Source organism: Bos taurus, chromosome 11, assembly GCF_002263795.3.
Source record: "Bos taurus isolate L1 Dominette 01449 registration number 42190680 breed Hereford chromosome 11, ARS-UCD2.0, whole genome shotgun sequence".
Classification (NCBI taxonomy): Eukaryota; Metazoa; Chordata; class Mammalia; order Artiodactyla; family Bovidae; genus Bos; species Bos taurus.
The window spans coordinates 36,401,110-36,427,054 of record NC_037338.1 but is presented as its reverse complement, the minus strand read 5'-3'; the positions used below and the strand labels follow the sequence as shown (position 1 = coordinate 36,427,054).

Genomic DNA, 25,945 nt, shown 5'->3' with positions numbered 1-25,945 from the left:
TTTGCTATAATACCTCTTTTGACACCTTTTGCCAATTAGCTCTCTCATAAAAGAGTTAAACTTACTTTTAGTCATTTTAAGCACAACTTAGCTGGATGATAATTTTTAAAACGGGTAACCAATTCAGCAGGTATAAAATAATACACTTTCATTCAGTAAAACACTTGATAAAGATTAATTTTAAAAAATGTTAAGCTTTAAGTTTTTTCTCATAAAAAAGGCTTTCTATTTGATTGCTTTCTACCACTAGAAATTTAAAAGAAAGAGGGAAATTGATCCTGTCTTTTTTGACTGATCATATTGTTTATTAACTTTGTTTAGCAGTATTTTGTAGTATAGATAATTGTGCATAAAAAATCACAATTTGAAAAGAGTTTTACTTGTCAGTGATAATTTTATTTAAGGTAAGTATTTTAAATTCTAAGGGCATGACTTGTTCATAGTTGAAAATTAAAAACCATGCAATGTGGTGTAAATTAAAAGACGCTTACTCCTTGGAAGGAAAGTTATGACCAACCTAGATAGCATATTCAAAAGCAGAGACATTACTTTGCAACAAAGGTCCATCTAGTCAAGGCTATGGTTTTTCCTGTGGTCATGTATGGATGTGAGAGTTGGACTGTGAAGAAGGCCGAGCACCGAAGAATTGATGCTTTTGAACTGTGGTGTTGGAGAAGACTCTTGAGAGTCCCTTGGACTGCAAGGAGATCCAACCAGTCCATTCTGAAGGAGATCAGCCCTGGGATTTCTTTGGAAGGAATGATGCTGAAGCTGAAACTCCAGTACTTTGGCCACCTGATGAGAAGAGTTGATTCATTGGAAAAGACTCTGATGCTGGGAGGGATTGGGGGCAGGAAGAGAAGGGGACGATAGAGGATGAGATGGCTGGATGGTATCACTGACTCAATGGACGTGAGTCTGAGTGAACTCTGGGAGTTGGTGATGGACAGGGAGGCCTGGCGTGCTGCAATTTAGGGGGTCGCAAAGAGTCGGACACGACTGAGCAACTGAACTGAACTGAACTGAGTCTCAATCCACTGGACAGGTAAAACCATCCACTATCACATCGGCCATTCTTTTCTTAAATTATTTTTAATTGAAGGATAATCACAATATTGTGTTGGTTCCTGCTGTACATCTAATTACAATGTTGTGTTGATTTCTGCTATACATCAACATGGATTAGCCATAGGTATACATATGTCCCCTCCCTCTTTAGCATCTGCTATTCTTATTTTCCAGTCATAACTACTATTAACTATTTGTAAGAATTTTTTTTAATGTGAAAATCTTCTCTTCCCTTACCCTTCTCCCCCTTCCCCTACCTTCCTTTCTTTTTACTGATGGAGCTGTGACTTCTTTGGAATTGTAAATATTCTTTTGAAATATGGAGCTCAGCTAAATGAACTTCATTTGGCATACTGCCTGAAGTATGAGAGGTTTTCAGTATTTCGCTACTTTTTGAAGAAATGTTGCCCATCGACACCATGGGACCATATATCTGAATTTATAAACCACGCAATTAAAGCACAGACAAAATATAAAGAATGGTTGCCATCTCTGCTGCTTGCTGGATTTGACCCACTGAATCTACTGTGCAGTTCCTGGTAAGAAATCCTACTACTGTGGACTTTACTCTTTTCATTTCCCCCAATTTCTTGAAATCTCTGTGTTGGGAAGAAGTTGTTACTGTGTGTGTTTTGATTGTGATGGCTGTGTTGGGATGAAAGAATTGGGGACCTGCTAATAGTGAGATTGAATGTAAGGATTGTTGTTTATTGCTAAGTCGTGTCTGACTCTTTTGTGACCCCATGGACTGTAGCCCACCAGGCCCCACTGTTCTTGGGATTTTTCAGGCAAGAATACTGGAATGGGTTGCCATTTCCTTCACCAGGGGATCTTCCCAACTCAGGGATTGAACCTGCATCTCCTGCTTGGCAGGCAAATTCTTTACCACTGAGCCACTGGGAAGCCCTGAATGTAAGGATAGAATCCTAGAAAAAGGTCAGAGGTGGTTAGAAGAGAACAGGAAGGAGTGGGTGCCAGTGAATCCTCTCAAGAGGGCTGTTTCTTCTAATTGGGCCATCCCTCATGCTGCTTTTAAAATGCTGCAACAGAATGGTTGTAGCAGCTTTGGTGATTTCTAGCATCCCTTAGTCAACTAGATTGAACACTCCGTCTTGTCTGTTTGAACTTAGTCTCTCTCAATAAATACTGATTTCTGAAGCAGCTGAGGATACAACTGTTTACCTCAAGTGGTTTCCCAGAAGGGCAGTGCCTATGAGTGATTATATGAAAGTTGAGTCATAATTTTTCTAGGGCAAGAGAATAAAAGCTGTTCTATAAGCCTTTGCAGGAGTTACGTGTCTAGATGAACTGAGAAATTATTGATAATTGTAGCAGTGAGAGAAATCTTTTGGCCTGATAATTTGAGTCAAGTGAGAAAATAGAATAAAAATCTATAGGAATATAGAGAACATGGGGTGTTTTATAAAATTTCAATGAAATATTTGGAAGATTTCATTTTTGTGCTTTAGAATTACCATTTACTAAAATAATGTTTGGGCAAGTACTGAAATTTTGGATTTCAGCAGAAGAGTGCTTTGATATCTTGTTATTTAAATTTTGCTTTTCAAAGAGGTCCTCTCTGGGATTCCTGCAGGCAACACTGGTGCTTCCTACTTGTAAATTTAATTTGCATTTCTGTGACTCCATCTTCTACCTGGTGGCCTCTCCATCTATATTGTAAAGAAAAGATCTTTATTTGGCAGGATCCCAGTATATCACCTTTTTATTATGTCTACCATAATATAGAATTCAACAATTTTCTCTAAGCAGAGATTTAAAATTTTAGGTTTAGGACTGTCATGTCTTTCTGATACTGAATGTTTCAGTTTGGTGGCTTGTGAGGAAAAACTGCTATCTGATAGGTGGTTTGAGGAATATAGAAGTAAAGCAAAATTTAGATACATGTTCTAATCTCCACTTTACTTTTTGTTTATAATTTGCAATGGTTTGAGTCCCTGATTGTATTTACTTCTTTTTCCAGCAGTTGATTGATTAATACATCATTATCTGTCAAGTACTCATTGTTGTAACTCTCTGTATACCATTTCAATAAATTTTCACAAAAATTCATAGTATTTTTTGATACCTGAGATATAAAATTATTGACAATTGAGAAATATAATTTTTAAAAGTTATTTGTATATGTTTACTTGTCCTAACAAACCCCCTTTACATGTGCACATGTGCGTGCACACATCCACTCACTGCTGAGATATGAATACTCACTACTGAATGCTGTATCTAGCTATTAACAGAGCTCTTTAAGTACCTTTAACTTTTTACTTAGTGGATTTTGTTGTTGTGTCTGGGCTTCTGACAACTAGTAGCAGTTGCCCCTCACCATTCCCTCCCCAAAATGCTTCTGTAAATCCAGCTCATAGAGATACCGTGGGCAGTCCTGGCAGGGTGTTCCCTTTCCTCTGTCACTCTATTTTGTTCTTACTCCTGAGGCACCCGCATTTTTCTCAACCCACTCCTTGTGTTTTACTACTGAAGCCACTTACTTGGCTCCATCTTACTTCCTATTACTTTCAGCCTTCATGCTCCATTCTGGTTTTTAGTTTGTTTATTTCTTTAACCAACACTTAAAATATTGCCTGATATACAGTAGCAACTATGATTGATTCTTTACTATTAACTCATTTAATATAAAATATAGTAGACACTATTATCATTAATTTATGGAGAAGGAAATTGAAGCACAGAGTGTTCGACATACTTGCCAAAGTTCACACAGCTATTTAGTGCTAGAGCTTAAGATTTGGACCCAGGCTGTCCAGTAGTATAGCTCAAGTCTGTCTTTGTAGCCCCTATTCTATTCTGCCTTAGTCCTGTGTATCCCCAGGATTGTGGTAGTTTTGTCACTTAATTTCAGGTACCTTGTTAGTTGTGGCTGACTGTTGTGTCTGACTGTTTGCAACCCCAAGGACTGTAGCTCAGCAGGCTCCTGTGTCCATGAAATTCTGCAGGCAAGAATACTGGAGTGGGTATCCATTCCCTTCTCCAGGGGATCTTCCCAACCCAGGGATCGCTCCCGGGTCGCTTGCATTGCAGACAGAGTCTTTACCATCTGAGTGACAAGGGTACTTTAATCTGTTGCCTAAACTGGAGGAGTCTGGGCCAACTTTTCTCTTTCCTATTCCTAAATTAAGAATAACCTATATAAGGAAAAAATTAAATGTATCCTCTTTTCTTTTCCTCCTCGGACAACTACATAGACTGTTGGAAGAAAAGGGAATTATTTAGCTTTATCCTCCTAAAAGGCTCCTAAAATAGTCTTCTATCCCTAGTTCTTCTATGGGGTTCCCTGCCCCTCATGTGAAAACGTGCCTATTTGAGAATTTTTTGTGGTAATAAGCCACTGGATTTGTGCTTTGTTTATTGGATGTGTTTGGATAGAAAAAAGTTAATAAACAGTAAACTACAGATTATTTTTAGTAAATTGTAAAACTTTCAGCTATTTGAATTGAGAACAAAAATTGTGTGTATTTTACTCTGAAGGAATAACTTTAGTTACTTTATTAGAAAAAACACAATAGAAAATTTCACTTTAGCAGTAAAAATGCATAACATGGTTAAATTTTTGTTCGCTTATCTTTTATTGAATGGATAAAGCCAGTGTTTATGCTGAATGTGATGAATGTTTTGCTTTCTTTGATCAGTTTACATTCAAAGAACTGTTTTAAAAAATTATCCCATAAAAATTCCAATATGCTGTTAAAGTGGATTTTGGTTGTATTTTATTTATATCACATGTAAGTCTGTTGCTTAATCTTTGTCATGTCAATTACAAATGTCTTTCCTAGATATTGCTTGTCTTAAATAGTCTTTAAAAATGTATCTGACTAAATAATTGCCTGTCACAATATAAGCTGCAGAGTTGAAATATTTTAATGCAAGACTAGGTTTCCCTCGCACCATCAGTGCAATAGACAAATAATAGAAAGTGAATGTCATCTGTGCATTTAGTTGATTAACTGTCAATCATTTATGATTGTACAACTGCTTTATACAATGTAGTGGTCAATGTAGTACAGTAACAATACATTTTTAGTGGCACTGTCAGCATTGGTAAAATACTCAACATTGTATTAACTAAAGCTGTGTAAACAGATTTATTGTGTGTGTTTTTAGATAACTGCATAAAAATGACTTTGTGTTTGATCACAGTGAGACTTAAACCACATTAAGGTAGAAAAATGAAACCATTAAAAAAGAAATAAGGAACCAGAACTGAGAAACCTTTGGTGTCGGTTCCTAGAAAGTGAAGGAGATTGTTTGCCTTTGAATATATTTTATCATTTCATGTATTCTCAGTATTTTCTGATAAATTGTGACTTCACTGAGAACTTCTTGAGAAGTAAAATGTTTCCCAGAGTGTTTGTGCTGTAGTTTGTTTTTCCTTATATGAGTTCGCTTTTTTTTTTTTTTTGCATTTCTTTTCCATGGGGATGGTCTTGATCCCTGTCTCCTGTGCAGTGTCACGAACCTCATTCCATAGTTCATCAGGCACTCTATCTATCAGATCTAGGCCCTTAAATCTATTTCTCACTTCCACTGTATAATCATAAGGGACTTGATTTAGGTCATACCTGAATGGTCTAGTGGTTTTCCCTACTTTCTTCAATTTAAGTCTGAATTTGGCAATAAGGAGTTCATGATCTGAGCCACAGTCAGCTCCTGGTCTTATTTTTGCTGACTGTATAGAGCTTCTCAAGTTTTGGCTGCAAAGAATATAATCAATCTGATTTCGGTGTTGACCATCTGGTGATGTCTGTGTGTAGAGTCTTCTCTTGTATTGTTGGAAGAGGGTGTTTGCTACTGGGATTTCTTTGGAAGGAATGATGCTAAAGCTAAAACTCCAGTACTTTGGCCACCTCATGGGAAGAGGTGATTCATTGGGAAAGACTCTGATGCTGGGAGGGATTGAGGGCAAGAGGAGAAGGGGACGACAGAGGATGAGATGGCTGGATGGCATCACTGACTCAATGGACGTGAGTCTGAGTGAACTCCGGGAGTTGGTGATGGACAGGGAGGCCTGGCGTGCTGCGATTCATGGGGTTGCAAAGAGTTGGACATGACTGAGCAACTGATCTGATATGATCTGAGTTTGCATGTTAGAGAATTAAAAATTTGAGAAATAATTTTCATACTCTAATCAGTCATTTCAGGGATACTTTGGACCCTGAATTACATAAAGTAAGTTGTCTTTGAGATGACAAGTTTAGAGTATTACTCAGTTGTTTTTTTTTTTTTGCCCTTTCTTTTGTCCTTGCTCAGTAATGTCTCCAAAAAAGTGACCTTGAAAAGAATTTCTGGTTTTGAAGTAGTCACCAGAGACCCTAATGATTTTATTTTTCTTCAAACAGTGTGATGTTAGGGGAGTATCTAATTGAGTACAAGATGAGTAATCTTGTTAGAATTTAAGTTGTCTTTACGCTTTGACTAAATTTCATGTATACAATGTTATAAGGCCCACTGAGAATATAATACTGAAAATTCCAAGCAGGTTCTAGTAATATGAAATATTTATATAGTATTTTATAGTTTTAAAAGTCTGTTCAGCTATTTTTATGAACAGTCTCCTGAAATACACAAGGTAAGTGTTATTCTCATTTTAGAGACCAGTATCTAGGGCTTAAAGAATTTAGGCAACATGTTTGTAAGTAGTAGAAGTGTTGTTAGAAATCAGAACTTTTCTTAGGTCATTTGCCTTTCCATTAGGATTCAAGTACTTACAAAATTTGGGAAGTCTCTTTTGGGTGGATTGGTAGGAAATCTGACATTATTTTGAAAAAAGAGAAGTAGAACTGTTTGTCTTCACTTCTTTCAGTCCTTAAAGACAAAACTTGTTCTGGTAATCCTCTAGAGTCATATCTATAATGGGGAAGGTTCTTGGGAAATAATTTTCATACTCTAATCAGTCATTTCAGGGAACTTTGGACCCTGAATTACATAAAGTAAGTTGTCTTTGAGATGACAAGTTTAGAGTATTACTCAGTTTGTTTCTTTTTATTAGAACCGTTGTAGTAAATCTCTGAGGGTTGGTCAGAAATAGGCTGTCTCTCCCATACACCAGTTTAGGGACAGCTTTGGCTTCCCTAATAGCTCAGTTGGTAAAGAATCTGCCTGCAATGCAGGAGACCCCGGTTTGATTCCTGAGTCAGGAAGATCCACTGGAGAAGGGATAGGTTACCCACTGCCATATTCTTGGGCTTTCCTTGTGACTCAGCTGGTAAAGAATCCGCCTGCAATGCAGAAGACCTGGGTTCAATACCTGGGTTGGAACGATCCCCTGGAGAAGGGAGAGGCTACCCACTCCAGTATTCTGGCCTGGAGAATTCCAAGGACTGTATAGTCCATGGGGTCACAAAGAGTCAGACATGACTGAGTGACTTTCACTTTTGGGTGTTTAGGCTTTATCCTTTCACTGTTAAGTGTCTGTAAGGATGACCAATCTAGATTTCGCAAGATGGTCCACTTGGGAGGAAATAATGGCATATCCACTAATGACAGTGACACTAAATCTGTCTTTTCTCACCACTGCTGCTGGGGAATGGCAAGGCATCCTATCTCTGCTAGAGTGAGCGACTTCACATTCACTTTTCACTTTCATGCATCGGAGAAGGAAATGGCAACCCACTCCAGTGTTCTTGCCTGGAGAATCCCAGGGACGGGGAAGCCTGGTGGGCTGCCGTCTGTGGGGTCGCACAGAGTCAGACACGACTGAAGCGACTTAGCAGCAGCAGCAGCAGAGTAGAAACTCCTTTTGTCATCTTTCAGACAACTACATGCACAGTCACTTGAGTTTCGTGTAGGAACCTGATTTGATGATTTTTCCATATCCACTGAACTTGCCTTTTGTTTCATTAATATTTTCTTTGCTGCGGTTGTCTGTCTGCCTCCACATCAGGATGTTGTAAGAATTGGTATATGGTATTTGTTTTCACAGTGAACCTTTGGTGAATTTTGTATCTAAATGTGTATTAATATCTTGCCAATGTAGGATTGACTCAGTCAGTGATGACATTCTTATCTTCACTTTGGAGTTTACTAATTGGAGGAGACTTCCTCCAGCTGTTGAAAAGATGCTCTCTGCTCGTGCCTCAAACTCCTCTTGGGCTCTACAGCAACATATTGGTAAGAAAGTACAATTTTTAAATATATGTCACTACTTTTTTTTCTCTGTCTTCACTAGCTGTGTTGTAATTTTAAGTGATAAGACCCACTGGAGAACATAATTAAATTGGGCATTATTTGCATTTTCTTTATGTGGGGAGAGGATGATGGGACTGTGAGGGAGATCATAGTAATTTCCTTAAACATAAATCATATCTGATTTTATAAGTTTAGCCTAAGGAGCGTGTAAAGAATAACAGGTATTTAGTGATATTTTAATGATACCCTTTTGTTTTTAGTAGGGTTATGCAAGCAAAAGTGAATCCTAAAAATTTTGTTGGTCAATATTTAGTTTGTGGTCAGAAAAATGCTAAATGTAATTTTCCTCTTTGGAGTGTGTGTTGATGTGTGTGCTCTCTTTAATATTTTATTGTCTCTAAAAGGAAGTATCACCATTGTTTATTGTTAACTTTTCTTACTGAATGTATGCCAGTGTGTTGGTAAGATATAACTATGCAGGTGAGCTGGGTAGAAATTTTGTGAATTGATTGATATTTTAAATGACTATTTTAAAACAAATTATCAACTTACTCTCACTTAAAAAAAAAAAGCTTTTAAGCTAGTTAAAAAAGAAAGAGGACGCAATAGAAGATTATACACAAGGGAACCAAATTAAACTAAATATAACCTAGACAAAGTATTTCTATTTACTTATGTAGATTTATTTTAATCTATTTTGTTCACCAGATTATGTCTTAAGTTAGGAAAATTATTTCTTCATTACTATTTTTGCATGAAATGTCACTCTTCATAAAACATGTTGAATAGGTTTTTAACAAGTGAACTTAGCATATGTAGAAATATCTTCTAATTTCTTGGAAAATTACATTTAAGTAAATTTTCTCAGTCAAAAACAGACATTCAGGAAAATATATTCTTGAACTGAGGTATATTCAAACTCTTAGGTTTATTTTTGCAGAAAAAGTATAATCTCTTTGGAGTCTCTAAACCTTCCAGTATAGAATTTCTTTAATGATAATGTTAGAAAGCTCATGTGCATGAGAGAATTGTATCTGCTCTTGCTAATTATGTATGCAGTGGTAGAGGGCAGATATCTATTTGGGAACAAAAAGGCAAAAAAGAAGGAGCATATGCCAAGTGGGAATGGCACCCCACTCCAGTACTCTTGCCTGGAGAATCCCATGGATGGAGGAGCCTGGTAGGCTGCAGTCTACTTACGGGGTCGCTAAGAGTCGGACATGACTGAGCGACTTTACTTTCACTTTTCACTTTCATGCATTGGAGAAGGAAATGGCAAGCCACTCCAGTGTTCTTGCCTGGAGAATCCCAGGGACGGCGGAGCCTGGTGGGCTGCCGTCTATGGGGTCGCACAGAGTCAGACACGACTGAAGTGACTTGGCAGCACAGCAGTAGCAGCAGCATCAATTAGTAAAGATATATGAGAGTTTACTCTGAAGACTTTAACATATGGCAGGTTTGTCCAGATGGAGGTAAGAATTGTACATGAATGCATTATCCTGTGGTAGACTAAGTCCATCAAGGGCTTCTTGTTTAATTAGGCACTAGGTAGAGCTTGCTAGGGTAATAATCATCATCTCTTAAGAGGATTTTATTTCGGCTGAAGATTTACAAAAGCCTTTCTCAGAGATATTAATGTAGCTAATGCTTGTCTAGTCTGTTTCTCTTGCCGCAACCTCTTTTGGTTCAAGTCCCATATATCCAACTGACTTTTGGACATCTCTACTTGATATCCCACATTTTGACATATTCAGAATTTGAACTTGTCATTTTTCCTACAAATCCTAATGTTCCTTCTGTCTGTTTCCTCATTCAGAAGGTGAAGTGATTTGAGAGTGCTGCTTACCAAGAGAGTGGGTTATTCCTGGCAGCTGTTTGTTATTTGTTTCATCCTTTGCAGAGGTATTCAACAGGAGTGATTTTTGCTCCCCACAAGGGATAGTTTGATTGCCACAATTGGTAGGGGTGCTGTTGCCATCTAGGGGACAGAAACCAGGGAGATGCTGCTAAATACCCTACAGTGCACAGGACAGCCCCCACAACAAAGAATACCTGACCTGAATGTTGCTAGTGACCAGGTTTAGAAACCCTGATCCACCTTGAGTCTCATGTTACCCAGTGTTATAAAGGTCTTTTACTCCTATATCAGGAAGACTTTTAAAACCCTGTTCTTACTGCACACTACTCAAGAAGTGCTTGTGTTCTTGGTTTCCCAAGATATTCTCAGTTATTCCAGATATTCCACTGAGAATATCTTCTGCAGGTAACGGGAGCTGTTATGATGATAGATTTTAAGTAAGCCTGGAAGGAAAAGATATGCCTGTCTACTCACTTGCCTGAGTTTCAAATGGGATTGTGATTCTCTTCCTTTCTGTAGTTCAAGACTGTCTTCATGTACCCAACTCTTTTTTCTTTAGTTTTCAGGACATTCAGTTTCTGTATGTTGGTCATCTGTACTCTTCCCTCCTTTATTTGGATTTTGAGATACAGGATTTCTAAGCAAAAGCATGGCCAGAGTTTTAACACCGAAGGTGGTGAGCTCATAAACACAGTTCTTTGATTACCTTCTAGGTATAGGACAGTCTTGCTTTCACCCCAGTTTCTCCAATAACTTATCATGGTATTGAAGGCTACCTTGTCAAAATATTTCTTTGATTTTTTTTGGAAAGGATGCTTCTTGTGGCTCTGCTACTATTGGTAAGCCCCTAGAATAATCTCAGTTCTCTAGCTCCTTTAGGTATACCAGTATCTTTCCCAAGGGAAAGATTTTCTCTATTCTTTTCCTAAGCTCTTTTCAAGTCTTGGAGATGCCTTATACTTGCTCAAAATTCTCCATTCCTCATCCTTTTCCTCCTTAAAAACATAGCACCTTGCCCTGCTAGTTTAAAAATAAAAGAAACAGTCAGTTCCTTGCTGCTCATCTTTTAATCATTTAGTCAGATTTGTTTTCACATGTTCTTTTGCATTAGAAAGGAAAGTATACTGGGTAAAATTTGCTGACTGGTTGCAGTTTTAATAGCAATTTTTTGATCATGTACCTGTATATATCTCTTAGAAACATCATTTTAAATGTACATAGCAATACACTTCTTAATAAAAAAAATGCAAACCCCTGGCCAGCTGACCAAGATCAAGCCTAGGTGATTATGTGCTTCTGGGAAAAGCACTTGGCTTTAGTTCATCCTGAACCTTTAATGATCAAATATGAACAATTCTATCCAGAGTATTACATGGATCTGGATTCTACAAAGGATCCTGTAAGGGCCCCTTGAAACTCTTGACTTATTTTTCTCAGTGTTCTTCTGTTTTGTTCTCAATAGGATTTAAAACAGTTTATACGTATAGATTATCACACAAAAAACAGTAAAACAAGTTCAAAGTGGAAGCAAAAGAAAAGCCTGGAGTCAGGAAATGTTTATCAGTGTAATCTGAAACTTGTCTGTGGACACACTGTAAATTTGGCTGTGACTGAGCTCTACAGTTCTTGCTCTAGGTTACAGAGTTCATAACATAAAACAAACTCATTGCTCAGAAGTACAGATATTCTTGGATGTTGTGCTAGACAGTTGCCTAGAAAACATCTTGGTAGCCATGGTTTCTTCATGTTACCAGTTTCCATTATGGCCTGTTGCTGTCATACCAAGATATTGAATTACCATGATAATTCAATAAAAGGACTTCTTAAGTGGGCCTTGGTACTCAGGTCTCTGTTGCTCTGACTTGACCAGGGCTAGATTTATACTATCTGGAGGGTACCTGAGTGTACTTTGAGCAGTTGTCTCTAAATACTGTAACGCTACTCTCAGTTTTAAATAAGTTATAGTTAGCAATGCATTCAAAATTAGACTACCTAAGAAGTATTAGAGTGCAGCTGCTTTGTGTTGCAGACTGAGAGCATATTTCTAAGAAATAGTCGATCTTAAAAGTAGAGGTAAAAGAGAAATGAAAAAATAAAGGTTGATAGGCTAAGTATTCTATTGTGAAACCCAGTAAACACATAAGAACTCCTGCCTAAATATGGTAGACTGAGTGAGTATAAACGTTTATTTATTTTTTACTATTTTTTTATAAATTTATTCGTTTTAATTGGAGGCTAATTACTTTACAATATTGTAGTGGTTTTGCCATACATTGACAAATATTCCAAGTTTGAACCAAGTTTCCTATGAAACTTTAAGCAGCACTGCTAGTTTTGAGCAATGCTCCTTGTTCATATACTCTTTAAGAAAAACCATTTGTGGTCAGTACTTCAAGCTAACTATTTGTGGTAACTTATCTTGTGAGATTGTTATATTTACAGTTAAAAACTAGGGAATAACAACCAGAAACAAGATATAGGTTTAGGAATCAGTCAGTCAGTTCCATCCCTCAGTCGTGCCTGACTCTTTGTGACCCCATGGACTGCAGCACACCGGGCCTGCCTGTCCATCACCAACTCCTGGAGCTTGCTCAAACTCGTGTCCATTGAGTTGGTGATGCCATCCAACCGTCTCATCCTCTGTCATCCCCTTCTTCTCCTGTCTTCAGTCTTTCCCAGCATCAGGGTCTTTTCCAGTGAGTCATTTCTTCACATCAGGTGCCCAAAGTATTGGAGTTTCAGCTTCAGCATCAGTCCTTCCAATGAATATTCAAGGCTGATTTCCTTTAGGATTGACTGGTTTGATCTTGCAGTCCAAGGGACTCTCAAGAGTCTTCTCCAACACCACCGTTCAAAAGCATCTGTTCTTTGGCACTCAGCTTTCTTTATGGTCCAACTCTCACATCCATACAGGATTACTGGAAAAACCATAGCTTTGACTAGATGGACCTTTGTTGGCAAAAGTAATGTCTCTGCTTTTTAATATGCTGTCTAGGTTGGTCATAGCTGTTCTTCCAAGGAGCAAGTGTCTTTCAATTTCATGGCTGCAGTCAACATCTGCAGTGATTTTGGAGCCCAAGAAAATAAAGTCTGTCACTGTTTCCATTGTTTCCCATCTATTTGCCATGAAGTGATGGGACCGGATGCCATGATCTTAGTTTTCTGAATATTGAGTTTTAAGCCAACTTTTTCACTGTCTTCTTTCACTTTCATCAAGAGGCTCTTCAGTTCTTATGTGCTTTCTGCCATAGGGCAGTGTTATCTGCATGTCTGAGGTTATTGGTATTTCTCCCAGCAATCTTGATTCCAGCTTGTGCTTCATCCAGCCCGGAATTTCACATGATATACTCTGCATATAAGTTAAATAAGCAGGGTGACAATATACAGCCTTGATGTACTCCTTTCTCAATTCGGAACCAGTCCATTGTGTCCATGTCTGGTTCTAACTGTTGCTTCTTGACCTGCATACAGGATTTCTCAGGAGGCAGGTTAAGGTGGAGAAGGGAATGGCAGACCACTTCAGGATTCTTGCCTTGAGAACCCCATGAACAGTATGAAAAGGTTTGGGAATAGTTGATCCTTTCTGGTAGTAATTTGTTCCCTGCTTTATTGAGATATAATTGACATATAACATAGTATACGTTTAAAGTGTACCTTTTTAGTAATAATTAGCTAGCATTCCAATTGCCTACTCAAGCCATATCTGGTTTAAAGTAATCAGGCATATCAGTTTTCAAAAGAACATTTGATTTTCTGTTCTCTATGAAGAGCATGTTTCTTATTCAAAAGTAGTGCATTAAGTTACTTGTTACAAAGTTGTATGTTCAGGTACAAACTTATTTCAGGCTAATGGAAAATTTTAACTCTTCTGACTGTTTAACTCCATGGTAATGATATGGTGCCAGTCTGCCTGGACATCAGGTAGAGTAAAGTGGTTAAAGATTGGAGCTCTGGAACTATACACTTCTACTACTTTCTAATTGTTCAGTTTAGTTCAGTTGCTCAGTCGTGTCTGACTCTTTGGGACCCCATGAATTGCAGCACGCCAGGCCTCCCTGTCCGTCACCAACTCCCGGAGTTCACCCAAACCCACGTCCATTGAGTCGGTGATGCCATCCAGCCATCTCATCCTCTGTCGTCCCCTTTTCCTCCTGCCCCCAATCCCTCCCAGCATCAGAGTCTTTTCCAATGAGTCATCTCTTCGCATGAGGTGGCCAGAGTACTGGAGTTTCAGCTTTAGCATCATTCCTTCCAAAGAACACCCAGGACTGATCTCCTTTAGAATGGACTGGTTAGATCTCCTTGCAGTCCAAGGGACTCTCAAGAGTCTTCTCCAACACCACAGTTCAAAAGCATCAATTCTTCGGCACTCAGCTTTCTTCACAGTCCAACTCTCACATCCATACATGACTACTGGAAAAACCATAGCCTTGACTAGACGGACCTTTGTTAGCAAAGTAATGTCTCTGCTTTTGAATATGCTAGGTTGGTCATAACTTTCCTTCCAAGTAGAGAGGTTATTTAATATCTCTGAGCCTTGATTTCCTCGGTTATAAGAAGAAGTAATAATAATATCTTCCTTATATCGTTGTCACAATAAATTTTGTCATTATGGCAGAGATGGACTGTATTTATTTTTAATTGGAGGATAATTGCTTTACCATGTTGTGTTGGTTTCTGCTGTACAACAGTGTCGGTTAGCCATAAGTATACATATATTCCCTCGCTCTTGAGCCTCCCTTCTACCCCACTCCCTACTCCTACCTCTCTAGGTGGTCACAGAGCATCAGACTTAGCTCCTTGTGTTATATAGCAACTTCTCAACTACCTGTCTGTTTACACATGTTAATGTATATATTTTGATGCTACAGAGACGGACCTCATATAATTGAGTTTCGTTTCATTTTGCTCTTCCTTAGAACACAGGAAGAATGCATTGTTCTTCTTTTTATGTGATTGGTTTAAGTGGTCAAAGCATACTTTTATGTGATTGGTTTAAGTGGTCAAAGCATAGGTCATACTGGATGGGAATACTCAGTGCTGTCACTTTCCTTTGCTGAGAAAATCTGAAAGCCGTGTTTGAGATGGCGGTGACACAAGATAGAAGTAGCCTGGCACACTGAGTTGTCCTTCAGGACACTTTCCTTGGAGAATCACCTGACCCAAAGAGGATTTGTATGAGCAAGAAATAAACGTTTTTTGTATTCAAAGACACTGGGTTTGAGAGTTTGTGTTATTACAGCATAACACAGCCTGTAACCAAACTAACCTGTAATCAGATCCTGCTCCAGAGTTATTGACCAGGGAAAGACCATTGAAAGCTATGTGTGTGTGCTGTCACTTCAGTCATGTCCAGCTCTTTATGACCATGGACTGTAGCCCACCAGGCTCTCTGTCCATGAGATTTCCCAGGTAAAATACCGGAGTGAGTTGCCATTTCCTTCTCCAGCAGATCTTCCCAACCTAGGGATTGAACCTGCATCTCCTGCTTGGCAGGCAAATTCTTTACCATCTGAGCCATCAGGGAGGCCCAAGTTAAATAAGCACAGTGACAATATACAGCCTTGACATACTCCTTTCTCAAATTTGAACCAGTCCATTGTTCCATGTCCCATTCTAACTGTTGCTTCTTGTCCTGCACACAGGTTTCTCAGGAGTCAGGTATACCTCAATTAAAAATAAAACCCATTAGTAATTGCCTGTCATCTTTAAAAACTGAACATGTGACCTTCTATTTGTAGAGTAGGAAACTTGTGACCTCCCAGACGTGAGCCATGTTATAGGCCTTCACAACTTAAGCAGAATCATGCTTTGCTTAACAGTGTCCTGCACACTGCCCTTATTACTGGATTTAAGAGCCAAGCTTGTGGTTTTTATTTCTTGTTTGTTTGTTTTTTAAGTTAAGTTTATAGTTAAATTTTAACAAGATTCCATATACTCATTTATAATTTCATAATTTTAGCTTTACACAGCCTCTTATAAATCCAAGTGATGGATTTTAGTTTTGTGTGTGTGTGTGTGTGTATGTATGTGGTGGGGAAATCTGACGTAGCAAATCCACATTTGCTGGGACATTTTGCTGTTAAAACTGATTTGATTTTCTCAGCAGTCAATTGGTAAGCTAAGAGGAGAAAATGTTGCCCTAGAACAACTTAATGTTGCTAAGATACTTAATGTCCTAAGTATCACATCAGGTCACCAGTATTATTTAAAGCCCATTTTACTGTTCCCATATACTGCATTGGATATATATGCAGGCAGACCCCTGGGACAGCTATATCCTAGTTAAAAGAAAATTCTTTTTCAGATCCCAAATATTTATTTTATGGTGGGAGGGCAGACAGGACAGAAACTAGTTTTTGATAACTTGTTCATTTGAGAACTTGTAACCACTCAATCTGTAATTTTAGTTAGTTCTAAATGTGGAGCATAAGCAGAAGTCTTTAGTGAAGAGAATCTATCATGTAAATATTTCTGTAGGTGCACATTTACAAATTTAGCTGTTTATATTTATTAATTGCTAGTGAGTGAGTCCTTTAATTATATGTCAACTATGTATCAGATACTGATTTAGAATCTGTGAATGAAAAACACAACTCTTTAGTGGAATGGCTAAAAGGGAATGATGCAGGGTCATGGCAGAATTTTCTTTTTAAGGTGAGAGAGGCTTGAACATATACATTAAGGGATCTCAGTTTGTTTCAGAAAAACATTAAGGATATGGAGATTAAAAACAATAGCTTATATAATAAGATTTCAGATAAGCCAGAAGGAGATGGGTAGACTCAAATAGTCCCCTTCCTTTGAGAAGAAGAGACGAGAGTGAGTAGATATAGATAAGTTTATAGTTTGAGTATTTGAGAAAGAGCGCATAGAAGATTTCCTGTTTTTACTTAGGAGTAGGAGATAAAATCTTGCTGAAAAGGAAATTGAAGTGAGAATTTCGTAGGAGAGCCTTGATTTAGAGTGGTGGTTGTGGGAAACTGGGAACCAGTGTAAGAGATTTGCTGAGCAGCCCTGTGGACCTTGTGGAAGTTGAAAGTGGTATACTTTATATGGTTATTTTTTCCTCAGATTGCTACATTTTCTGTGTATTGGAAAGAAGGAAAATGGTGAGATTGGTCTGGGAATTGTCAGAGCAGGTACAGTGGAGTTGAGGATGATAAAATAGGGTAAGTGATAGGCCTATGGATGCCAAGTAAGGAATCAGAAAGGAAAGGGATCTGGTAAATTTGACAGCAGGAGAAGTTGCGGCCCATGGTCTCAATAATATTAATGACCAGGGGTAGTGACAGTAAGGGAGAGTACACTCTGGAAAGATAGGAAGTGGCGTATGTTGGAATTTAAAGACAGAAAAATGCGAGTCTGAAGATGGTGCAGAAGGACTGAAATTGCCACTGAGACACTATGATAGGTGTGACAAGTTGTGTAAGAATGAGAAAATTATAGCTCAGAAATTGATCAAGGAGGTAAGTTTTGGGGGAGGATCAGGCTTCTGTGAGGACAAGAGGTGAAGAGAGTGTTCTGTACAGGGTTCTAGATGAAGGTGGACTTGTATATGATAAAATTAGGGGTTCCTGATAACTTTATGGAAAGGTTTTGGGGAGAGTTAAAATTTATAATATTGAGCTTAATTAATCTTTTCTCATTGTCTCAGACTGCTGTTTTTATTAATAGTTCCCTAAATAAGTTAGGGGAATGAAGAATGAATTTTTATTTTCTAAAAGAGCTGAGACCATGATTTATTTTTTCACTTGATTACTATAGGAAAATGCTTATGCTGGATGATTTTACTTAATTTTCAAGTGTTCCAGGCTTCAGAGAGAGGCATCTTAAAAATGGGAGAGAGGAAGATAAAATTGCTTATCGGTGATCAAGTTCCTTTTCACGTTCTCTTTTCTGTAATAGTGAGGTTATAGTTGTTAGAATTGAACTTTGATTTTTTTTCCCACTTGGCATATATGGCTGAGTGTCTTGTGCATATGGGTTAGGTTAGTGCTTCCAAAAGTGAATGACCTGGCATCCATATTTGTGATGTACCTTAGTGAATTATAGTTTAGATTTGACTGTTCGGTGGCTCTGTGGTTACATCATCTAGTTTTAACTTAACTACTTCTCAAAAATTGGTTAACTGGCTTAAAAAGATTTCTGTGAAAAAATGTTTTATGTGAATAATGCTAAATAAAGGTATCAGTACAAGTGAACCACCAAGTAATCATAGAACTACCTCCTGTTCTTCCCAGATAGTCATGTCATATGATGAAAATACTGACCACCCAATCTGAGCTGACAGCAAGTTCAAAAGTATCAAGAAAAGTATTTAAAATATAGTTCACCTTAGAAAAATAAATAAAAGATGGTTCACTTTTACTAATGTTAGCAGTGAGCCTTGATGTATGTAATGCACATTGAGATAATAAGGAAATGAAAATATTGTAATCAGCAGGACACTCTTAATGAAAGCATCCAGAACATAAGTTCTGTGATTTTTCATGAATATTTAAGTCATATGATGCTCAGTCCGTTGTTTTTATAAACTGACTAATAGTGAAAAAACAAAAAGTTACATACCATTGGGGAAATGCATGTTCTTACTGACACAGTAAAACACACTGAAATAATATCAGGACAAAGTAAAATGTATTTCTTGTTAGCAAATACTGTTGAAAGGAGTGTAGTAAACATTGCTGAAGAGTTAAAAGAATAAAAATATAATCCTGCAAGTAGGATGTGTGGTACATTAAGGTGGAAGAATATAACTGCCTCAGCTTAGAGTATTTGTTAAGATTCTGCTTCAATTAAAAAAAAAATACAGTTGCTTTTCTGAGAGTCACTAAAGGAAATATATACCAGAAATGATATATTTGCAACAATGATGACTTATTTAATAGAATTTTTGTTGTTGTTGTTTGGAAAGCTGTGTAAGACTGTCTACTGATGGAGTGGCTTACTTTTCAGTAAATGTGAGGAAATGGAGATAACATCACAAATGAAATGAGTTGATTGCATCATTAAGAGTCAGGCTAATACAGGAAAGGAATTGAAACCAGAATTGCTTGAAGTATTAATAATATTGTTGTGAGTAATTTTATAAAAAACACAACCTTTAAAATATATAGAATCTTTGTAGTACTTTATTAAAAAGAGTCCTTCAACTTAATGATAAATTACATACTTTGGGGAAAATACAGCTGTTCGTCTTTAATCTTTTTTTCCTTGATGATAAATAGCTATGAATAGTATAAAACCTAGTACATACATCATGAAATTCTATTGATTTAAGGTAAAAATGATATTGTAACTGAATGAAAAGGCAACTGCTTTTTGAAAGAAATTTTGCTATGAGGAGATGATCTTAAAAACAGATGCTAAGAAATAGTTCTATTATTGCAAGATTTTCTTTTCAAAAACAATGTACATGACCTAAATGTGTATTGACACACTTAAACTACATGGAAATAATTTCCTAAGATTTTGAATACATTTAATAATAATGTGAAAAAATGAAACTTTCTAATTAGCTTGTAAACTGATACCAGGAAAAACAGAAATTTGGCAGATGAATTTTGATAAAAATTTTGCATAATATAGTGACTTGCCATGTTAGATATGGACCTAACAGAAGTAGAAGATACTAAGAAGAGATGGCAAGAATATACAGAAGAACTATACCAAAAAGATCTTCATGACCCAGATAATCATGATGGTGTGATCACTCACCTAGAGCCAGACATCCTGGAATGGGAAATCAAGCGGGCCTTAGGAAGCACCACTAGGAACAAAGCTAGTGGAGGTGATGGAATTCCAGGTGAGCTATTTCAAATCCTAAAAGATGATGCTGTGAAAGTGCTGCACTCAATATGCCAGCAAATCTGGAAAACTCAGCAGTGGCCACAGGACTGGAAAAGGTCAGTTTTCATTCCAATCCCAAAGAAAGGCAATGCCAAAGAATGCTCAACCTATCACACAATTGCACTCATCTCACATGCTAGTAAAGTAATGCTCGAAATTCTCCAAGCCAGGGCTTCAACATTACGTGAACCATGAACTTCCAGATATTCAAGATGGATTTAGAAAAGGCAGAGGAACCAGAGGTCAAATTACCAGCATCTGCTGGATCATCGAAAAAGCAAGAGGGTTCCAGAAAAACGTCTATTTCTGCTTTATTGACTATGCCAAAGCCTTTGACTGTGTGGATTGCAACAAACTGTGGAGAAACAAACTTACAGAGAAGGGAATACCAGACCACCTGACCTGCCTCTTGAGAAATCTGTGTGCAGGTCAGGAAGCAACAGTTAGAACTAGACATGGAACGACAGACTGGTTCCAAATAGGGAAAGGAGTATGTCAAGGCTGAATATTGTCACCCTGCTTATTTAACTTCTGTGCAGAGTACATCATGCAAAATGCTGGGCTGGATGAAGCACAAGCTGGAATCAAGATTGCTGGGAGACATATCAATAACCTCAGATATGCAAATTACACCAGCCTTATGGCAGAAAGTGAAGAACTAAAGAGCCTCTTGATGAAAGTGAACGAGGAGAATGAAAAAGCTGGCTTAAAACTCAACATTCAGAAAACTAAGATCATGGCATCCAGTCCCATCACTATATGACAAATAGATGGGGAAACAGTGACAGACTTTATTTTTTTCAGGGGCAAAAATCACTGCAGATGGTGACTGTAGCCATGAAATAAAAAGACACTTACTCCTTGAAAGAAAAGTTGTGACCAACCTAGACATCATATTAAAAAGCAGAGACATTATTTTGCCAACAAAGGTCCATCTAGTCAAGGCTATGGTTTTTCCAGTAGTCAGTCATGTATGGATGTGAGAGTTGGACTGTGAAGAAAGCCGAGCGCTGAAGAACTGATCCTTTTGAACTGTGGTGTTGGAGAAGACTCTAGAGAATCCCTTGGACTGCAAGGAGATCAACCAGTCCATTCTAAGGGAGATCAGCCCTGGGATTTCTTTGGAAGGAGTGATGCTGAAGCTGAGTTTCAGCCAGTACTTTGGCCACCTCATGCGAAGAGTTGACTCATTGGAAAAGACTCTGATGCTGGGACGGATTGGGGGCAGGAGGAGAAGGGGACAACAGAGGATGAGATGGCTGGATGGCATCACCAGTTCGATGGACATGAGTTTGAGTGAACTTCAGGAGCTGGTGATGGACAGACAGGGAGGCCTGGCGTGCTGTGATTCATAGGGTCGCAAAGAGTCGGACACGATTGAGCAACTGAACTGAACTGAACTGATCACCAGTTTAGAAAACCCTAGACATGGGGTGCAATCATTTGAATCTGGTATCAGCTCTGTTGTTTCTGTACAATGTCAACATGGGCAAGTCATATAAGCTTCCCATAATAAATGTGTAAGTGTGAAAATGTCAGTACTTAGTTGTGTCCAACTCTTTGTGACTCCATGAATTGTAGCCCACCAGGCTCCTGTCCATGGACTTCTCTAGGCAAGAATACTGGAGTGGGTAGCCATTCCCTTCTCCAGGGGATCTTCCCAACCCAGGGATGGAACCCGGATCTCCTGCATTGTAGGCAGATTCTTTACCATCTGAGCCAGCAGGAAAGTCCCTAATAAATGTGTACTGGTCCAGTTTGGCTTGATCACAGATGATTAAGCTTTCTACACACATATCCGCATAAACAGATGAATGGTTTATTTGGTTGTAAAAGATAGAGCAATAGGGCTCCTGTAATGTAGTCAGATGGCTCTCAAAGGCTTGTCTGCACTACAGGAGACTGTGGAACAGCTAGAGGCACACTCCCTGGTCAGACTGAGGAGTTTGTAAGTCAGTGTAGTCTGTCAAATTGATGAAGCTGGAGAAATATTAAGGATTCCTTAGCTCTGAGCCAGCCGCTCTCCTCCAGGTTGCACAGCCATCCTTTATCTTCCTTTTGGATTTTTAATAGCTATCTACATTAACAAGAATGTGCAGAAAGAAAGGTTTCAGTTTAACCAGGTGCATACTAAACTGTAATATAATATGAGTAGAAATTATCTTAAACAGTCTCACTTTAACTCACGTGCTCTGTAGTCTTACCACATTCTCTGTCAGTTCCTTCTGGCTGTGCCCATGGCATAATCAGTGTTTGCCGTGCTTAGGACATTTTGTCTGTACCAGCCGAGCTGTGGGTGCTTACCAAGAATCAGTTGTGCTCATTTCTGAAACTTTTATTACATTTGTGCATATCCAGTGACATTAGGGCCAACTATTGTTCATGATCTCAGAGGAAGAGAGGGCTTCCTTATGTGTAACAGTTGAACATGGACCACCTACTTGTTGAAGTTGAACCCTACTTACTACTCCTTTGGAAAACTGTTGGGGTTTGCAGTTTGAGCTTGGTTTCCATGTGGTTTCCTGCTGATCACTCCAGTGTTCCCCTTATCTATGTTTTCTCATCTTAGAAGTGAGACTGATTCTTCCTTTAAGTTTACAGATAAGCAGAAAATTTTAAAGAGTATTAAATATGGAAACAGTGGAAGTAAATGTTCTCTATATTGTTGCTGTAGTCTTATTTTTATACTGGGGAATCTATGTGACTCATGCTTTAAGGGAATACTCTTCTTAGACTTTGGTCTTATTTACAAAATAAGATAACTCTGTTGCTTTTCTAATTTGGCATTTTGAAACACTATGACTTGAGTTATCCAAATTCTTAATGAACCAAACTTAAACCAGTAAGCTTAAACTAAAATCTAAGATGATGGACTAACTTCAGTGGTTTGGAAGATATTACTGATGGCAGAGAACTAGCATGTCTCAGGCCCTGTGGGCTATTATTAAAGAACCCTAGACTTGAAGTCAGACCAGTAGGTCTGATATCAGTTGGGCTATTGATTGTACTTGTCTTTGCTGCTCTGATCCTGGCCTGGTAATCTTTGGTTCATTTCACAGGGATTTATAAAAGATTTCTTGCACTTACAAAGGCATTAGGTTTAATTCACATAAAACCAGTATCTGTTTTTAGTACGCCTAGTTTTCATGAACATTAACTTCTTTAGTTAACACTTTTCATCTTAGTAAAACCACTGTCATGTGATTCTTAATTAAGCATATGTGGGTTATCCTTTTAATTGGTTATTAGCTTTTAGCAGCAGGGGTTTTAGCATGTATACATATACATGCATGTTTTGGGGTCATATGCACTTGAGTTTGAATCCTGGTCTACCATGTATTAGATGTTTGGCCTTTGAAAAGTTACTTAAATCTCTTGTTCGCTTGTCTCTATGAGAGCATGCGAATATGTACCTCACAGTAAAGGAAGATAAAAATAGAATGTGTACGGGCATATGGCATAGTAGGCTTTCAGTAAAGGTTCCTTTTCTCTATCAATTTTAAAATTTCATTCTATATCATGGATAAAAAGAGCAAAACGAATATAAGCTACATATTTATTCACTTGATGTGGTACGTCTGGAGACCATTTGCAGCGAGAGTGAGTGGGAAGTAACGTTTGCTACTGTGCCCTTCTATCGTTTCTAAAGTTAGATCACCCATTTCTTAAGTCCCAGCTGGTATTGCCAGATACTTAGAATTTGAACATTAATTCTATATGGTGCTGGGTATTGACTTTGGAATGTGTGGCCAGAAATTGGAGGAAGAAGAACCAGGAAAGTTGTAAAATGAATAAATAAATGGAGTTTATTTTGGTCATCTTGGCTCAAGTAATCTTTCAAAAGTAAGTCTAAGTAACATACCACTTGTTTTTACTAACAGAGGTGAGGGGGAAAAAGGGCATTTACCTTAATGGATTGTTATACTTTCTGGTTCAACATTTTTATCTTTCTTTTTATGTTTGTTTCTCCAGCCTCTGTTCCATCCCTGACCCACCTTTGTCGTTTGGAAATTTGGTCCTGTCTAAAACTAGAACACCTACAGTCTGATGGCTTTATCCGTCAATTGCCTCTTCCCAGAAGCCTACATGATTATTTGCTCTATGCAGAGGTTTTGAGGATGAATGAAGTTCCAGAACTGGCAGTTTTTCAAGATGGAGAAATCAGTGAAACCACTTAACACAGTTTTTGTCTTACTCTGAAAACCACCAAGATAAGGAGCCATGGAGTACAAATTCTTCACAATTTTATGGTCACAAAAGATGGTTTTTGTTTGTGTGGTTGGTTAGGCTTTAGAGGGCAGTGGTTTAATGGAAATATTTACAACTAGGCTACCTGGTAAAAAAAAAAGTGTTGTAAACATCATGTAAGTTACTTTATTGCAGTTTTATCATCAGTACTCTTTATGTTGTAATATTCATTTACCTAACCATTTTCTGCTTTATTCTGTTAATGAACTGTGAATGCTGCTTCTAGTGCTAAACATGGCCTATTTCCACCTATGATTCTGTGTTTACCTAGGGCTAGAGCTTAGAAGAAAAGGCATAAGTCTTCACTGGAAGTATACACACAGTGAAGTTGAGTATCTCTTATGTTTATAAAAGAACTGTATTATATTCTGTTCTCATCTCTTAATTTATTTGAAATTCATTGGCTTTTCACAGGTAAACTCAGGGGAGAATTCTCTTTTTAAAGACTATAGAAAATAAATCATTTTGCTGTTTTTTTTTTCCCCCCAGTTCTTTGATACTCTTTTTGGCTAAAAAAAGATTCCTCTTTCTGCAAAGGCAAGAACAGACTTAAATTCAAAGACATGTTGAAAAAAATTAGATCGATATTGAGATAAATGTATATTTTACCACATTTACTTAGTATTAATTAGGAGACTGGGAGAGACATTTCTGTGGTATCTTTTTTAAAGAAAGAAAGGTATGTATTTCTGAGTTGCTCACGATCAGATGAAACATTGCAGGTCCATTCAGTCTCCAGATCAGAGGGCAGCTTTAATCTTATGAAGCAGTGGTTGCTAGTTCTGTTAATGTTATAGTGTGTTTCCTTTTTACTATCTGGGTACGTTATCAAATAGTCCATGAAATTTAAACCTTAGAGACTAGGTTAATGAGATACTACCTCATTGGTTTTACACTTGTTTGCTAGGAATCTAGAGTCAGAGAGGACTGAATATTGTATCAAGTGAGCTATGATAAGAGGCTGTGGGCATTTGTCATGAGAGAAAGGTTAGGAAAGCATACTGTCATGTTAGACAACTAGAGATGGGGTCCAAGGGAAGGCAAGTATTCTATCCTATTTGGATTCTGTGATTTAAGATAGATGGGAGTAGGTCAATCAGATTCATCTCTGATAGACTTTTGCTATTTGATAAAAGCAGTGATGATGGCATACCAAATGATGGAGACATTAATGTCCAAAAGGATAACTAAATTCAGCTTAGATTGGAACTACAGTTGCTGCCTGTGGGGTGGAAATAGAGTTTGAAGTGGGTATACATGCAGAAGTAAGGGTGTATAGGGAAGAAACAGGTGGAAATTCTAATAGTAAATTCTAAAAAAAAAGTGTGTACTATGTAGTATTTTTTAAATGTCTGTATCTTTATTTTTTTTAAACCCTAATAGTCTCTGCTTTTAACATAATCAGTTTTTTGTTAGGGTCCAGTGTACATAGAATGTTTATCTTGAATCTTTTCATGGGTTTTGGGTGAAATCTTTTCATATGTTTTTGTGTATGTTTAAATATGTAATAAATTCAACTGTTCATAACTTATCATTGAGCTCTTATTCTTAAAAACTTAAAAATATTTCAGATACATTAAGACCCTTAGTATTTAAAGTATAAATGATTTTATTTATTGTATACAATATCTTTCTTTTAGGCTGTTTTATAATACATAAATATTATTTTTATGACTAATAGCAAGGACTCAGTAAGAAATCCAATCCAGAAGTATCTAAAAGTAAGTAAATTACACTAACAACTTCTGATCAAAATGATAC

General features: G+C 37.7%; 1 protein-coding gene across 5 annotated transcripts in view; it reads left to right on the top strand.

Moving 5' to 3' along the window:
• ASB3 (ankyrin repeat and SOCS box containing 3) overlaps nt 1-25,715 on the top strand; it is a 118,362-nt gene extending 92,647 nt beyond the window's left edge. For 4 of the 5 annotated variants that reach the window (NM_001076927.1, XM_059891440.1, XM_059891439.1 and 1 more), the window contains 3 exon segments: nt 1,350-1,607; nt 8,075-8,208; nt 23,909-25,715. In NM_001076927.1, coding sequence (NP_001070395.1) covers nt 1,350-1,607; nt 8,075-8,208; nt 23,909-24,114 — 598 coding nt within the window. In that variant the 3' untranslated portion in view covers nt 24,115-25,715. 5 annotated transcript variants of the gene reach the window in all.
• The last annotated feature ends 230 nt before the right edge of the window (nt 25,716-25,945 follow it).